The sequence below is a fragment of the Heteronotia binoei genome, chromosome 9 (genome assembly GCF_032191835.1).
Source record: "Heteronotia binoei isolate CCM8104 ecotype False Entrance Well chromosome 9, APGP_CSIRO_Hbin_v1, whole genome shotgun sequence".
NCBI lineage: Eukaryota > Metazoa > Chordata > Lepidosauria > Squamata > Gekkonidae > Heteronotia > Heteronotia binoei.
Genome location: NC_083231.1, coordinates 29,500,895 through 29,519,184, shown reverse-complemented (window position 1 = coordinate 29,519,184; position 18,290 = coordinate 29,500,895). Strand labels below are relative to the sequence as shown.

At 43.9% G+C, this 18,290-nt stretch overlaps 1 protein-coding gene across 1 annotated transcript in view; it reads right to left on the bottom strand.

Moving 5' to 3' along the window:
• Nucleotides 1-18,290, bottom strand: part of PAICS (phosphoribosylaminoimidazole carboxylase and phosphoribosylaminoimidazolesuccinocarboxamide synthase) — a 48,692-nt gene that overhangs the window by 11,318 nt on the left and 19,084 nt on the right. The window contains exons 8-12 of the mRNA XM_060247365.1: nucleotides 16,213-16,572; nucleotides 15,331-15,384; nucleotides 13,294-13,481; nucleotides 3,188-3,523; nucleotides 2,263-2,308 (exon numbers count right to left, since the gene is read on the bottom strand). Coding sequence (XP_060103348.1) covers nucleotides 2,263-2,308; nucleotides 3,188-3,523; nucleotides 13,294-13,481; nucleotides 15,331-15,384; nucleotides 16,213-16,572 — 984 coding nt within the window. The remainder of the gene's footprint in view (nucleotides 1-2,262; nucleotides 2,309-3,187; nucleotides 3,524-13,293; nucleotides 13,482-15,330; nucleotides 15,385-16,212; nucleotides 16,573-18,290) is intronic.

The window sequence follows — 18,290 nt, the reverse complement described above, 5'->3', positions numbered from 1 at the left end:
AGCAGGAAAACCCAGCTGGGGAGGCCACTTGTTAAGGGCATGGCCAGAATTTTTTAGGTGGGGGAGCTTTTAAAAAAATTGAGTGCCCCCCCCGGAAATTACTGAAAAGCCCTTTGGCCTAAAAATCCTGGCTACATCCCTGCCAAAAGCAACTGCTGAAGTGGGCTGTAGACCCTGCAAAAGCTTCTGCTGGAATAAAGTTTTGCTAGCCTCTAAATTGCTACAAGAATCCTGTTGATTTCTGCTGCAGCAGACTAGTAAGTAAGCAAAGTAAAGTAAATTTATTTTTATATCCCGCCCTCCCCCGCCAGAGGCGGGCTCAGGGCAGCTCACAGAAATGGAATACCATGATTTAAAATACAATCTAGACAAAACAAATTTAAATACAATTCAATTACATAGGTTAATTAAAATAAATAAAACAGTTGTTATGGATTAAAATTAAGTTAAGGTGCTATAGTTCACAATCATACATAGATGGCTAGGTGGCTATTTGTCAGTTTAGCCGGGTTCTGAATTAAAAGCAAGCTGAAAGAGAATGGTTTTGCAAGCCCTGCGGAACTGATTCAGGTCCCGCAGGGCTCGCACTGTCTCTGGAAGTTGATTCCACCATCGAGGGGCCATTGCTGAAAAGGCTTGCTCCCTGGTTGTCTTCAGTCTAGCCTCTCTTGGCCCAGGGATTTTTAAAAGATTTTGAGAGCTAGATCTCAGTGCTCTCTGGGGAACATATGGGGAGAGGCAGTCCCTAGTGCAGCTACCCTCATGGAATTAAAAACTGTGCCGACAGCATGTGCACTAGATCACCATAAGATGATCACATGACTGTTTATTTCACTGCATAACCGCAAGTTATAACCACTCCTGCATTCTAAGCTGTGAAGTCATGTGAGCAAAAATTCTACTTCATGAGCTACTGGCATTAAAACTGAGCAAGCAAACTGGCTACTGCATAAATTAATTTGTTCTGGGGCCATCCTTCCTGAGCTAAAATTAAAATGTGTGTGCCAGAGGCTAAAAAACTGTGAGCTAGTTCACACTAACTTAGTTTAGAGAGAACACTGCTACTAACTACATGGACGTTCATGAGTGCATAATATATCAGACATCCGTGGAATCATACAATCTGCATATGTTTTTTTTTTTCTTTATAGAAAGGTTTTTATGCAGAATTTCTATATACCCTTCTAATTACATTGAAATCAGCAGGGATGAAGATATGTTACATTGTACTTGGCACTCCTGTTGCGCAGGATCACATAAACCTTGTTATCAATGAAACTTGCATTAAAAAAAATAGGAAAAGTGAAATCTGAACAGAAATCACTGTAGGCATCAGAATGCCAGAGACACACCATGTAGTCAGAATGAAGTGGCACAGACCTAAGGAAACAGGGTGCTTTTCATGCCCAATTCAAATAAGATGCCAGCGAGGTTAAGACGCTATGCAACTTTGCAAGAACTCAGCATCTCAGTTAGCCACGCATGAGGTAGCAGAGCAGCCTGTACAGCCTTTAAAGTGGAGCGTGTTCCATTTCGCTTCTTGTAAGGAAACTCCCGGAGGTCCACCTCAACATTCTACCATCTCAATCCTCTGCCAGAGCAACCTGTGCAAAGCAGCTGGGGGTGCTTGGATAGCACAGTGGCATACAATCTCCACAAGGGCTACAAGCTCTGGCACGCAAGCTATGCACACCTATTCTTTTTGCAGCCTGCAGCGCAGTTTAAGCAAGTCTCTCAACTTATAGGAAACCACACTGGGACTTCCTCCCCACCCCCATTAAATCAGGTCTTGGAGTGCACTAGGAGAAAAGGGATTGTTTTCAAACACTTTTACAGGAGCATAAAAGGGCTCGCCTAGGGTTCTGCCTGCTAGCTTATCGGTGACTTTTCCCCTCTCATGAATGGAGGGTACTACTGGTCACTCCATCCTCTCAGTCAGGACCAATGTTCCCTCTAAGCTGCAGAGTCTTGTGAGCAAAAATTCTACTTCGTGAGTCACAGGTATTAAAGTTGTGAGCTCCTGACATTAAAGTTGTGAGCTCCTGCATACATTATTGTGCGCTGGGGCCAATTTTCCTGAGCCGAGACAAACATGTGTGAGCTGGGGGCGAAAATTCTGTGCGCTAGCTCACACTGCCGCAGCTTAGAGGGAACACCGGTCAGGACTCCACCACACCGACCAGTTACTGGCCCCGTGGCTCCTGCCTTTTACCGCTCTATGGGGCAGATGCGCCACCCCCGTCCCGCTCCTGCCCCACTCACCTGCAGGGATAGGCGGCATCGCGGCGGGGAGGACGACCTGAGGCACCTGGAAGGCACAAAGAGCAAGTTAAGCACGCGAGGGCAGCCGGACTGCGAGGGAGGAGGAGGAGGAGACGACTCGGGGCTGCGTAAGAAGGGCGCCGGGCGGCAGGGGGCGGCAGGGGGGCGGGTAGAGAGGAGCCGCCAATGGCCACGGCTCACGCCAAGGTTGCGCCTCCTCGGCGCTTTCCCGCCCCCCCCCGGGCAGATGTTTCCCGCTTTGTGTTTGTTTTTTTTTCTCCCCTCTTCGGCTGCTGCAATTCCGTTTGCTCCAATCTGCGCTCGGCTTCCATCGACGCCCCCTAGCGCGCCTCCGCCCGCCGTGGCAGAAACTGCTACTCCCCTCCCTTCTGACTTGAGAAAGTTTCCCCCTCTCTCTCTCTCGCTCGCTTACCGAGCGCGGGACTTTCAGCTCCTCTCGGGCAGCTTCCACCCTTGTCCTCCAGGCACACGCCAACCTCCGTGCTTGCAAACGCTTCCCGCGCGACTACCCCTCACGTCTCCACCAGTATGGCCACTTGCAGGAGCGACGGGAGGCGGCGGCGATTCTAGCCTTCTCCGACCCACCAGCACCTCCCGCGCCTCTCACTCGGACAGCCCAACTAGCCTGGGAAAGTGGAACGTACCAAAACGTCGACCGGGGAGGCGGGGGAGAGAGGAGGAAGAGTTACCGCTGGAGAATTAACCTTAGTGGCATTCAGTGGGCTACAAAGTGTCCCCGCTGCTCTACAAAGGGGACGCGAGTTCCCCCGCTCGCTCTCCGGCGCCCTGCACAGTTCGGCAAGTTGCTCTGCCCTCTCCTCCTCCCCCCTGCCCGTGCATGTAAATGAGGCAGCCCGGGGGTGGGTGGGCGTAAAGGAGCTCGCCTCGCGCCACCGCCCCAGGCCTCCGCCTCCTTTGGTGCCCCGCAGACACAGGCAGCGGCGAGAAGTAGCAACAACACGTGCTTGGCGCGGGCAGCATGGAGCTGGAGGAGCTGGGCATCCGGGAGGAGTGCGGCGTGTTCGGCTGCATCGCCGCCGGCTTGTGGCCCTCGGAGCTGGATGTGCCCCATGTGATCACGCTGGGGCTGGTGGGCTTGCAGCACAGGTAAGAGGGGGGGCCGGAGTGGAGGGCCTGATTCCGGGCTGGAGGTTTTCGCTGCGCACGGGAAGGACCCATCCCCCTTAAAGGCTACCGCCTTGCACGCGCTGACTTTGGAAGCCAGTTTCTTTGAGTTAGGCTAGGGAAGGGGATTTACTTCCGAGCAAATATGGAAAGGACAGGAGCTGCCGTTAGGAACTGTCACGATCAATCCTTGCTCTTTACTGCACTTAGAAGCAGGGGACTTTTTGCTCTTGCTGGCAGCTTCCTCGCCCTTCTAGGAGATAATCGGTAGGTTGCAGCTTAAAGTGCATCCAGCCATGTGCGGAAGTTTGTCCGCTTTATTCTTAATTTAGCGGTGCAATTAATTAGTCCTCAACGGGGAGATGCTGGATACGACTGATGGGGTACTTGCTCAAATGTTCTAATGGCCAAAGCTAATCTCCAGACAACGTTTGTGCGCTTAACGCTGTTAACATCAGATCTTAGAAGTCTAGTCTTATGACTGCCCCGTTCCATATTGCGTGATCTTATCCACTGCCACAAAACCTACCGTTTAGTTAAGAATCTGGAACGCGTTTCGTTCACTGGAAAGCTACGAGATACTTTTAGGCTAGGGCAAAGTGGTGAGCAGTTTCACCTGTGTGGGAAAGAACTATATGCTTGTGTATAAAGACAGTATACAGTCAACTGAGCCTCCACTGTGAATTCCAAGTGCCATTTTGGAAACGGATGATTTTTATTCCATTTTATGCTATTGCAAATTAGAGTTTGTTATGATCTGATGTAATGACTTCTGACTTACAGAAGCTTGTGCTGGGATAAATTTTGCTGGTTTCTGAAGTGCTACAGGACTCTTGTTTTATACTCCACTACCCCAAAAAAGTGTTCTGGTATAACTTTTGGGGTATCAGAGCTCGCACCATCTAATATGCAACATCTTGTGATAATAGAAAACAGCAAGAGTCCAGTAGCACCTTAAAGTCTTACAAAAATTGTGGCAGGGCTTTCGTGAGTCACTCCTGCCCACTTCTTCAGATTCCGCTCCTGACAAAGAGCGCTCCCTCAGAATACACAGGGTATCTGAAGAAGTGAGCGGTGGCTCATGAAATCTTACGCCCTGCCACAAATTTTGTTAGTCTTTAAGGTGCTACTGGCCTCTTGCTCTTTTCTGCTGCTATAGACAGCCTACCCATTTTGATCTACCTTCTTGTAATAGCTTGCATGTATTGGGTTTATGCTTTTATGTTCACAAGAGTATTAACAGGAAGCTGGGATGCCTTGCCTATCCTTCTGCAACTTCTTATTGTATCTATCTATCTTGCACTAAGTTTTCTGTTAGTCCTACTTTGCCTGTCTAAAAACAGTTAAGGGCATGAGCAAATCTCACTGCACCCTTCTGTTGGAATATGAAAGCATGGTTATAATGAAAGCATGGATCTGATGAAGTTAACTAACTCAAAGTTTATCCTGGAATAAATTGGATTAGGGTGCAATCTGCTTTCCTGGAAATAGGTCCTATTGTATTAAATGGACCTGCTTTGAGCACTCAGTCTTTCAAGTGTCTTCCCATCTACCCTTCTATTGGTTCCTTTTGTCACTTCTGTTTTCACCCTAAAGTTCATTGCATATGAATGGGTTCTGAATCTGAGCACTGATCATCTACAATCTTATTTGCTGGAAGGATCCTCCCACCTAAATAGAAGTAGCCAGATTAGGGGCAAAAGAAACTTGCATTCCAAAACAGCAACAGTGACAAAAAAGTGTTTCCTTTTGCCTGGTTTAAGAGCTGTAAGCATCTGAACACTGCACTTCTGGGCATACATACTTGGGAGTAAACTAACCTCAGTGGGACTACTTTTGAATACAGATGCAGAAATCTGTAGCTTACATTTCTTGTTACTCCTCTAACAAAGACCATTCTAGATAATTTAAGACATTTGGGTTCTTGTGACATAGACTGGCTCTTCACATTTTATTTATTTAGTAAAAAAGTCGATTTGTCTTGCCTTCCACCTGAAGCATTCTATGTGTTAATGGTAGGTGCACTCTAGCTTGCACTTCCAGCTGCCTAAAATCTTCCTGCCCGCCCCCTCCGCCCTCTTTACTCATGTTAATCCTTAACTTCTGAATTCACTCCTGGCATTGCAGGTGTGTCAATTGCGCAGGTTCATCTAGATTATAATAGCCACATTATTTGCATATCTTAAACACTGAGATATCCAGATGTTCATACTATTCCTCATTAATAGGCCAATCCTAATTGAATTTGCTGAGACATAAACGCCCAGGCTAGCCTGATCTCCTCAGATCTCAGAAGCTAAGGAGGGTAAGGCCCTGGTTAGTAATTAGATGGGAGACCTCCAGGGAATACCAGTGTTGTGATGCGGAGGCAGGCAATGGCAAACCACCTCTGCAACGTCTCTTGCCTTGAAAACCCCACAAGGTCGCCGCAAGTCGGCTGTGACTTGATGCACTTTCCATCGCCACTTTAGAGGCAACATGATGAAGATCTAGCCGTCTGTCTGGTGTCAGTTCTGGCTTTTAATTCTATTCTTTATTGTTCATACTTTTGCCTTTCTCACCAATGGATCCTGAAGCAGCTTACACATTGCTTTCCTCTCTTTCGTGCCTTTACACAACAACCCTGTGAGGTAGGTCAGGCTGATAGCATGTGACTGGCCCAAAGTCTGTGGCAGAGTGGGGATGTGAAGCTGGGTAAGAACATAAGAGAAGCTATGTTGGATCAGACCAGTGGCCCATCCAGTCCAACACTCTGTGTTACATAGTGGGCAAAAACTGTGTCACACAGTGGGTACCCTGGAACTTAGTCTGGCTCTCTGATCTCTCTGCCACCTTGGTTTATTCTGTGATCCCCAACTCTGTGCTGTTAAGCTAATTTATCTTTTCTTATTCAGCATCACTTAGCTCTTAATATGGCCACAGTGGCCCACATGATTAGATACTGTCTTTACCTTTTGTAAAGATGATGAAAACACCTTGCAGATTGATTTTCATTGCAAGCAGGATAATGCTGGTACTCTTTTTGCTATGAAGTTCATGCATGTAATATGCATTAGGATTAGGTTCTTATAGATGTTAGGATCAGTGTTCCCTCTACGCTGAGTGAGTGTGAGCTAGCTCACAGTTTTTTAGCTTCCAACGCACACATTTTTGTCTTAGCTCACTATGGATGGCCCCAGAGCAAACTAACGTATGCAGTAGCCAAATCACTTGCTCACAATTTTAATGCTAGCAATTTTAATGCTTGCTAGCAATTTTAATGCAAAGTAGAATTTTTGCTCACAAGACTCCACAGCTTAGAGGGAGCATCGGTTAGGATGGACCACCACACCTAAGTTTTAAAAAGCTAATATGCCAGCCTTTTTTTGTTGTTGCTTGCAAGTGTAAGGCCACCAACAACTTTAATACTGGATCATACATATAGTTTAGATTCTTTCATTAAGCCCTGGAGCAGTGGTGCACAATATGTGACTGATGTAGAACCACATTTGCTATTACTACTTCGAGTAAGCAAAAGAGCCACAAGGCTTATGTATGCCCTGTGCACCACCCCACCAAAAACACAAAAAACCCAATCTTGACTGTTATTATTAATATTCATTAATTAATATTATATTCATATTAAATATATACATGTGACCCATGAAGCGGAGTACTTCAGAGCATGTAGGATTTTCTTTAGTGATCTCAGAGACAGAATAGAAGTAAGGTTTGGCAAATCTCACACTAATGTGTTATTTCATGATTGTGCTGTCTCTTATAGCAGTGGTCTGCCTCAATGCCTGTCTGATTTATGCATTTTATAGCGCATGTGGTATGAAGGAAAGCGGTAAGGGCACCATCCTGCCAGTCAGTGTTAAACTCTTAAATCCTGGTGGTGGACACAAACTGAGCCAGGACAGATCATAGCTATAAAAGGCAGAATGATAAGTAGCATATTTAAGCATTAAATCTGCCCACTACAGGGTGCTTAACTGGGTTCTATCATAATCTCACATAACATTATATAAGTTTCACATAGTTTCCTCTCGGTTCAATATATATGTTTCTATGTGAAAGATGACCTGAGACATCGAAAGATGAGGCCTGTTGAGAGCCAGTGTGGTGTAGTGGTTAAAGTGCTGGACTAGGATGATGATGAAGAAGATATTGGATTTATACTGTGCCCTTCACTCAATTTAAGAGTCTCAGAGCGACTTAAAATCTCCTTTACCTTCCTCCCCCATAACAAGCACCCTGTGAGGTAGGTGGGACTGAGAGAGCTCCCACAGAAGTTGCACACTTAAGCACTACACCAAACTGGATCCAGTTGATCCAAGTTTAAATCCCCACTCTGCCTTAGAAGCTTGCTGGGTGATCTTGATCTAGTCACGGACTCTCAGCCTAACCTACATCACAGGATTATTGTGAGGAGAGGGAAAGGATTCTGGCCACTTTGGGTCCCCATTGGAGTGAAAGGCAGGATATAAAGTAAATAAATAAATCAGTTATCCATTGCCTAGCCTTGAAAATCTATACACTTTCCTGAGTTCCATTGAAACAAATGGTAGAACAGTGCCTGCAGACTGTTTATACAAGGTGGTAGTCAAGTTTCACCTTTAAGACCAACTATGTTTTATTCAGAATGTACGCTTTCATCTGCTTAGAGCACACAAAAGCTTACATTCTGAATAAAACTTAGTTGGTCTTAAAGGTGAACTTGACTACTGCTTTGTTCTGTTGCTTCAGATGAACACGGCTGCCCCCTTGGATCTGTTTATACAAGGTGTTCTCTTGTGCCTGGTAGGTACTTTTAAATATATCTATTTCAGCAGGTCTAGTAGGTTGCTGTTTACTCAGAAGCAAGTCCCATTAAGACTGATGAGGCATACTGCCTAGTTAGCTGTACATAAGATTGTAGCCTGATCCTGTCCATATTTACTGAAAAATACAGTAAGTCTCACTGAACTAATTCTTGATTCAGTAAGCACAGGATCACAATCTTAGGCAGTACTTACTAGGAAGAAAGCCTACTAATTATGCTTTAATCAGATGGATTTGTTTCTTTAAAAGTATTTAGGGTCTGACTACTAGTATTACAGTACTAGCAGCTCCATGGCGCAGAGAGTACTGCAGTCTGAACTCTCTGCTCACGACCTGAGCTCAATCCCAGCGGAAGCTGGGTTCAGGTAACCGGCTCAAGGTTAACTCAGCCTTCCATCCTTCCGAAGTCGGTCAAATGAGTACCCAGCTTGCTGGGGGGGAAGTGTAGATGACTGGGGAAGGCAATGGCAAAACTCCCCATAAAAAGTCTGCCTTGAAAACGTCGCAATGTGACGTCACCTCAGAGTCGGAAACGACTGGTGCTTGCACAAGGGACTACCTTTTTACTAGTATTTTAATACTATTCTGCCCTATTTCATTGACACATTGTTGGAGGATAGGTCTACAAGTGGCTACAAGCCATGATGACTAAAAGGAACCTCCACATTCAGAGGTAGAAACCGTCTGAATACTAGTGTGATCACAGAAAGTTTTTGCCTCTATGACTTGTGGTTGGCTACGGTGTGAGACTGGATGCTTCACTAGATGGTTTGATGACAGCAGGGCTCTTCCATTCTTATTATGTTATAGGCTTGAAGCTAGAAAACTATTAGGCTCCTATTAAGGACAAATTCCTTCCATTAGGATATTGGCAAATGTTAGAGCAATGGCATTTTTTTAAGCATAGAATTTAATATTTGTTTAGAATAGACATTAGGGATATGCAGTCAGAAATTACCAACAGAATAAGATGTTCATTATTTCAGGTATCTGGACTGCAATGTCTGATACTACTCTTGCCTTCTCAACACAATTCCTGATTCCGATAACACCACTCCTGATAATATTGGGATAGTAATCCTGTCATGGAGGCAGGAGTGGCCAAGAAGAAAAGAGCCCTCCCCAGCTGGTTAGCAGCACATCTGCTCTTTAAACCTTAAAGAGCCATTCTTTTCAGAGGTGAAGCTTTAAAGGGCATGTTTAAGTTTAAAGGGCATGTGCACTGCTATTAAGCTGGGAGCCAAGGCCCCTTCCTTTTTCTTCCTACCCCATTCAATCACAAAACAGGAGGGGCATAAATATAGTTCAAGTTAAATATTAGAAATATTGTTCTGGTACTTCTGGAACAATAACAATTCTCCTGATACTTAAATGATAATCATGCTCTTCCCAACTTCCTAATATGGATTTGTGTGTGTGTGTGACACAGAGAGAGAGAGACACACACAAAATGCTTCACTAGATGGTTTGATAGAGCATGTGTGTGGGTGTGTGTATACACACACATACATATACATTGCAGGTGCATACCCCTAATCCTTCTCCAGTTGCTGTTTATCAGAAAATTCTGCTTGTAAGCTGTTGGTGATCTTTAACTAGTAGAAATTTCTCACCTTGGAAAGTACTTAATACTGTCTTTTTAAACTGCTGATGTGTAGTGTCGAGCAATATTTTGGATGTTTTCACCTGATCAGAATTGGCAAGTAGCATTTTATTTGTGGAATTTGCTGCCCTGGCTACAGGAATAAACAGGTTTGAAAGGGGGATTAGATAGGTTCATGGAGGATAAGTCTATCTGTGGCTACTAGTCATAGTGACTGAGGGGGACCTCCACATTCAGAGACACTAATCCTTTCAGTCCCAGAGCCAAGAGGCAACATCAGGGGAAGACCTCAGCCTCTATGCCCCGTTGTTGGCCATCCGGAGGAACTGGTTGGCCACTGTGTGAGACAGAATGCTGGACTAGATGGACTACTGATCTGATCCAGCAGGGATCTTCTTATATACATTAAGATTGTATTATATCAAAAATATTCTGCTAAAAAAGAGAAGCTTTTGAAGTACTCAAGCTGTAGATTCTTGTATTGGAGGATTAAGTTTAGAATTATCTGTCTTTTAAGTTTTTGTTTTCTGTTTTTTAAATATTCTTTCTGAATGTCAGCATGAAGATTTTAGTCTATATTGCAGGATGAGTAAAGAGTCTCGTTCTTATTATCAGCAAACCTGAAAGAAAGTGCTGGATAATTACAAAACCACTTACAAAACTAGGAGAGCAATCCTAAGCGTGTTTAACTCAGAATCCTATTCGCATCTGAGCAATGGGACTTTCTCAGGAAAATGTTCTTAGGAAGCCCCATGAAGACAGGACAGAGACATCCTGACATCTTGCTCCAGGCACTGGATGTACATCAGTCAGTAAAGAAAAAACGTCAGGTGGATCCTTGACCTGAACAATTATGTAATATCCTTTTTGGAACAAGTCTTATGCCTGTTAATTTTTTTCCAAAAGGCACTCCTCTTTGGCAACAGTGTAATGTGCCTGTAAGTTTTTGAGCAAGTTGTTTTCTCCCAATCAATAACTTTTGTTAGCCATTCTGCATGATGAAATGTCACTGGGGTAGAAGTGAGACTTGCATAGTGAAGATGAGGAAATTGTCCCCGTACATTTTGCTCAAACAGATGTTGCAAAATACACTTATACAAGTGGGGTACCCACATTTTCTCCTCCCCAGCTATTTCCTCATTCCCTTCCCTGAAAGCTCATTTAGCCTCTCCCCTTTTACCTGCTTCGTTATCTCCTTTCTACCCATCCACCAGCCTACCTTTGTTTCCCTTCCCCAGCAGCCAGTACCTGGGAAAACCATGGGCCAGGTACATGGTGCAGAACCTGCAAGGGCTTGCAATGGGTACCTCACTTCCCCTTGTATCTCTCTTCCCACAGTATTCCCTCTTTCTGTCCTGGTGACCTTTTTGTGCTTCCTTCTCTCTTTCCCACCCATCAATCAGCCTATCTTCTATCTGCCCATCTCCAGCTGTATTTATTATGTACTTAATTTATACCCTGCCTCTCTCCATGATGGGAGAACCAAAACAGCTCCCGTCATTCTCCTCTCCTCTATTTTATCCTCAAAACAACCCTGTGAAGTAGGTTAGCCCGAGCAGATGCAGCTGGCCAAAGGTCATTCAGGAACTTATGCAAGAGTTTTGTATGTTTCAAGAGAAGTGCAAAGTGCCACTCAGTGGAGGTCACTTTCTCTGCTAGCTGAATAAAAGTGTGTGAAATCTACCTGACATTTAAATGCACTATAATTCTCAACACTATAGTGAATATATAGTGAATGCACTATAATTCTCAACAGCGTTTAAAGTGGCACACTGCTGAGCAGTAATGTGTTTTTGCCATGCTTTCCCTTCTTTTTTGTTTTGTTTTTTTGTGTGTGTGCATCTGGGAGTCATGGCAACCTCTGGTGACTGACCCCTACTGGGGGCATGGAGGATATTCAGAGAGGTGGCTGAATAAATCTTGCCCCCACCACCAATGTTCCGTCTAAGCTGCAGAATCTTGTGAGCAAAAATTCTACTTTGTGTGCTACCGGCATTAAAGTTGTGAGCTACTGGCACTAAAGTTGTGAGCTACTGCATAAATTATTGTGCTTCGGGGTCATCTTTCCTGAGCTAAGACAAAAATGTGTGAGCTAGAGGCTAAAAAACTGTGAGCTAGCTCAGGCTAACTCAGCTTAGAGGGAACCCTGCCCACCACCCGACAGCTGGTATTCCAAAGAGGTCTCCCATTCAAGTACTTGCCAGAGTCGGCCCTGCTTAGCTTCTGAGAGCTGATGAGACTGGGCTGACAGGGCTGTTTCTGCCACTTTTAATTCAAGTTTTGGATAAAAATAGGGAGGGAGCTCAGTGATGCAACCAAAGCGGTCCACAATCCAAATTTACTGCTCAGTCATTTGCCCTCTTTGAGTAAACCAGCAGTTTCCTCAAGCAAGCAGAGAATGATCTATGGAGTTCTAAATTACTTGGGGCTGCTCAATAGCATTGATGTATGTTTCCATGGGACCGTGTTTATTTTGGAGATGTGTGTATTTAAGTGCTATACATGAGGGTACTGTACATTAGGGCTTGTTCTGTAGTTTAGCTTACACTGCGGTCTGATGTGCAGTATAGAAAACCTACATCTACAATGTGAGTGAGGTTTCTAACTGAAAACAGGTGAGCCTGTAGTAGTGGTCACCTCTAAACTCCAGTTTCTAGTTTCGACTACAAAAAGCTCTTTTTAAAAAGCTGTTGGTAATACAGATAAAGCTAAGCTATTGGAAATTATTTGCTTGGAGTTTTTCTCAAAAGCCTTTGATAAGGTGCTTCTTAAAGATAAGCCCAGCAAATAAATAGTCAAAGGTTAAGGGCCAAAGTTTTTCTTGCTGGTTAGATATTTTAGAAAGCATATTTAAAATGGAACATTGGGAACAGTGTAAGAATATGTCAGTCCGAAGATCTTAGAGGAAAAAGATGATAGTCATTTGTGCTATCAAATGAGCAAGCAATTGTGATTTTAGTTTGATTATAATTAAATAATTCACAGTCAAGCAAAATATGTTCAGGAAGTCCATAGAACTTAATCCCAAGTGAGTACATTTAGGACTAGAGTGCAATCAGGCAGAGTCTTGCACTGGCTCCTTTAGACTGCAAGTGTTGTTGTTTAGTTTTGAAAGTCTGACTAAGGGTGAAGCAACAGAACTGTGCCACTTTAAAGACATGATATAAAAACACTGCTGAAATTATATGGACTGGAGCCATATTGCTTTGGGTCTTGTTCAGTAAATTTTTGCCAGAACTAACAGGATTAAACCCCTGAAATAATTTCAGGATGAAAACAGATGCGTCTGCATTATATTAAACAATGAAGCAATTTCCTGACATTTGATTCCATAATATAGTGAAAACAAGGCAGAAGCATGGCTTGGGAATTCAGGGAAATTATATTTTGCTAGTTTGGCCCACTGCTAGTGTAGTTGTCTCTTCTGGAAGTTATTTTGCACAACAGTCTTATCAGAAAGAACAAAAAAAATAACTAACCTGTTGTACTCCGGGGAGGACACTGCGTAGATGTATTGCATTGATATCTTGTATTTCTTCATGTTTGTAAAATCTCTCTAGCAATGTCCTTTGGCTGTGGATGACAGAATGCATGCTCTCAGATACACTTTCTGTCTGAGTTGCTACATTATCAGAAGCACTCTTCTTGAACAGAACAGGGGAAGGCTCTGTAAGGAAAAAATACTTATTACTTCAGAGAAAACTTACGGTATATTTGTCGAGCCTGTGTTTAGCACACTCTAATGTTGAGCACATTCTAAATGAAACATGTACTTGTTGTGGGGTCATCTGCTTTTTAAAACAATCTGGCACAATTGCCAGAGCAATCCTAAGCAGGTATGCCTGGAAGTAAGTCTCATTCAGTTGGGCTTACTCCCAGGAAAGTGTTCTTAGGATTGTAACTTTAAGGGAACTCTGGACTCTTGCATTTAATCATCAGAACAACGTTGGCTAATTTGAGACATGGTAGTTTGTTCAAGGCCAATATACTGAAACCTAAGAAGGCACACCTGATTTAACCCATGTAATATACATGAACTCAGGCATTTTTTCCTGAAATGGGTAAGGAAGCCCTGTGAACATTATCCAGCCAAAGTTATGCATGAAATCACTTACTATTTTAATAAGACTTAAAGTCATTTAATATTGGTAGAATATTCCCTGGGATTTTTTTTTTAAATTTCTCCACAACAGTGCAATGACAAGTTCTTCCCCATAGAATGCTGTGCCAAGACAGGGAGAATTGTATTGCCTTTCTATTAGAATGCACAGTATAGAAACATGAACTCTTTCTCATTCTTATTCTATACCAGTTTGGTGTAGTGGTTAAGTGTGAGGACTCTTATCTGGGAGAACCGGGTTTGATTCCCCACTCCTCCACTTGCGCCTGCTGGAATGGCCTTGGGTCAGCCATAGAGGAGTTGTCCTTGAAAGGGCTGTAAGAGCTTTCTCAACCCCACATACCTCACAGGGTGTCTGTTGTGGAGGGGAAGGTAAAGGAGATTGTGACTGCTCTGAGATTCAGGGTACAGGGCAGGATATAAATCCAATATCTTAATTTTAACAAATACCCGGGGAGGCTGCTTATGGAGATACTATGTTCCACTGATATTATTGCCCTCTGATCAAGATTATTCCTATTGCACAAGATAGTGATTCTTCTTGGTTTTGAGGTTAAACTTGCTTGTTTTCCTTGGTCTATCTGCTGCATTTGGATGCCATCATGTTCCATCATTTTCTGATGTAAAGCAAAGCACGTTTTTTGGTTTGCATGCCATACCTATTAAGTCTGTTCCGTGTTGTGGTCAGGGGCTCTGGGCTGTGGAAAAGCTGCTTGTTCAGATCACAGGGCCCAGCATGGAGACTTATTCCCAGCAGCATGATATTGGTATAGATCCTACTGTTCCAGTGAGCAACATTTGGAGCCTTCCTCTAACAGGTGCCACTTAAGGTTGTTTCCATGCCAGTGGGTACAACTAGTAATATTCTTCAATAGCAGGGCTTTTTTAGTAGCAGGAACTCCTTTACATATGAGGCCACACACCTAATGTAGACAATCCTCCCAGAGTTTACAGGGCTCTTAGTACAGGGCCTACTGTAAGCTTTTGGAGGATTGGCTACATCAGGGGGGTGTAGCCTAATATGCAAAGGAGTTCCTGCTACAAAAAAAGCCCTGTTTGATAGCATATCAAGAAATGCATTTGCGTTGGAATGGACATATGATACAACTTTATCTGCACTGTGCACAGATAAGGGCTGTGTGGACAGTATGTCACATGACTAAGGACACATTCCAGTTACGTGAATATTCATTGGGTGGTTCACCACACTAAGTGGCATGCACTGTAACTTATACATATCAAAGGCAGGTATGTGAGTCTATCCTTGAGAGCCATGGCTGTCGTGAGCACAAGCCTCCCAAGATGGGGACAGATCAGTGATTTCATCTTTTATAATCTGTCCCTGTCAAACAGCTGATCAGCACAGTGGAATAACAAAACAACAAGAAGTTCTTACCAACTTCGGATGCTTTTCTCTTGACATTCAAGGATCCTGCATCTGTAACTGTATCTTTTAAAAGGCAACAATAAACAATGTTTATTCACATGCATTCTTCAACAGGTAACATTCTTCTAGATAACACAAATAAATAGTTTGAGGAAGATCATTTGAAGTCATAAGCAGGAAAAAATGCTCAAACCCTATCTTTTGACAACCCTGTAACATTTCCAAGGCAAGACATCCAGAGGTGGTTTGCCATTACCTGCCTCTGCATAGTGATCCTGGACTTTCTTGGTGGTCTTCCATCCAAGTACTAACTGGGGCCGACCCTGCTTAGTTTCCAAGATCTGACAAGGTTGGACTAGCCTGGGCTATCCAGGGCATGGCAGTTCTACTGCAGGTCTAATGATTAGAACTGGTAGGGAAAATTCAGACTCCAAAAGGGAAGAGGTAGGATGAAGGGAAGGAGAGGAGGAGATTGGATTTATACCCCACCATTCACTACCCAAAGGAGTCTGAGTGGTTTACTCTCTCCTTCCCCTTCCCACAACAGACACCCTGTGAAGTAGGTGGGGCTGAGAGAGCTCACCAAGAACTGATCTTGAGCAGAACAGCTCTGAGAGAGTTATGACTGACCCAAGGCCCCTCCAGCAAGAGACGGGTACATGATCCTGTGGTATGTTAACCCACTCAAGAGATTTACATCCGTAGTAATTAATGTTTTGATCTGTTGGGATGTTACCTGCTTGTATTGCACCCACAAGATTTTAGAAGTATCTCTCTCTCCGTTTCTTCCACAGTATTAACTTCTGTAAAGCACTTGACACTTTTTATTGTTCAATATGTTCTTGGAGATTAATGCAATATTAGTTTTACCCCCTGTGGGCATATACATACCTAAAGGCTGGCTTCTCAAAATGCAGTTGATTTCATCATAAAATCTCATCTTTCTTCTGGCATTTCCAAGCTGACTGTTGTCTTTCTGCAGTGCTCGGTATTCATATTTTAAGTTCTTGTATTTTGTCCGACACTGCTTCCAGTCTCTGTCTATTCCAACTTTCATTAACCTTCTGGCAATCTCCTCAAATATTTCTTTATTTCTTGTTGCCCCTTCAAGTGTTTGCTGGATTTCCTCATCCGACCATATATTTATCAAAGCTCTGACTTCATTGTCGCACCAGTGTTTTCCTACTCCTGCATCGTTTACTGTGATAACCCTAAAGTGGCTCTGTGCTTCATCCAAGGACATTTGATTTTCTGCAAATACAAAATAAAGTAATTGGAAAAAACAGATTAATATTCACACCCAACAATCACAGAGCAGTCTGCTGACAATACAGTCATGCCATGTACATGCCAATGCTGGTGTGCTTCTTTGGCGTCGTCCTTCCCTCAACAAAGAAAGGAACGAAAGAAGAAGACGACCATAAATTTATACCCTGCCCTTCTCAGGTAGCTGGCTCAAGGTTGACTCAGCCTTCCATCCTTCCGAGGTTGGTAAAATGCGTACCCAGCTTGCTGGGGGGGGGGGGAATGTAGATGACTGGGGAAGGCAATGGAAAACCATCCCATAAAAAGTCTACCATGAAAATGTGAAAGCAACGTCACCCCAGAGTCGAAAACGACTGGTGCTTGCACAGGGGACCTTTCCTTTTCCTTCTCTCTGAATCAGAGACTCAGAGTGGCTTACAATCTCCTATATCTTCTCTCCCCACGACAGACACCCTGCGAGGTGGGTGGGGCTTAGAGGGCTCTCACAGCAGCTGCCCTTTCAAGGACAACTCCTGCGGTAGCTATGGCTGACCCAAGGCCATTCCAGCAGGTGCAGGTGGAGGAGTGGGGATTCAAACCCGGTTCTCCCAGATAAGAATCTGCACACTTAACCACTACACCAAACAGTGCGATCTGTTGTAACATGGATTGTTTCATAGGAACCCTGTACTATTACAAACCCATAAGCTCTGAAGATAAGGTTTTGAAGCCCATTCTTGCAATAACAGTTAAACACCCAGGAAAGAAAGCATGGCTGCTCCGTTCCTGTTGCTCAGCAGTCCCCACAGAAAGGTCATGACCACTACTATTCAAGAATTCGGCTCTGGAACTAGGAGAAGAAAGCCCTAAGGAGCAACTTTTTGCAAAGCAGGTGGCAGGAGAGACATTCACTAAGTCAGAAGCAAGAGAACACTCTACAACTGTGAAACAGTTCGAAAATTTATTGCATATTATCTGAATCCCTGAAGGTGAACGAGGCTGTTGGGCCTCTTATTTTATCAAGATTCCTGCACTTTTAAAAACTGCATTGGCTGACCACAGAATGGTAACCCTGTTCCTATTTCTGAATGCTCATGTACAATTCTACTTGTCAAACAGTGGTGTGTTAAACAGTTGCAGGAATTTGGCTAGAAGTAGAGTTGGCAGTGGCACAGCAGAACAGCTAAATACACAACAGTCACTGCACATCTGCCGCATGCATGTTCTAAGTGCATTCAACACCAGGACAGAAGTTACCACATGCCCTGTTATCTGAGGTATGGGTTGGGTTTATGTAGATTGTAGAAGAGCTATGATTGGCGGCAGACTAAATCAGTATTATGAGTTGCTCTGGCTGTGTGGATATGGTAGGAAGCATGGGAGAAAGGTTTGTTTTTCTGTTCTCATTGAGTTCATTAGGACTGTGTTGGTATTTATGGCAGTGTTAGCATTACACAAGCTTCAGGACGTGGAGTGGCTCAGGTTGTTTAGGACACAAGCTAAGCTCTATTGTCCTGTCACTGCATATTTCTGGCTTCTATGCCAGTGCAGTGGTCACACTAGTACAGCATGATCAGCGGGGTGCTATGCCAGCAGTTCTCTGATTTATGCCAACAGAAGGCTTAGTTGGATGTTATCCTGAGGAGTTTACATGCTGACTTTGTACCCTAAATGTGCTAAATTGCCATTCAGAGGTCACTGGGTGAGTGGGGTGGTAGTTGTGT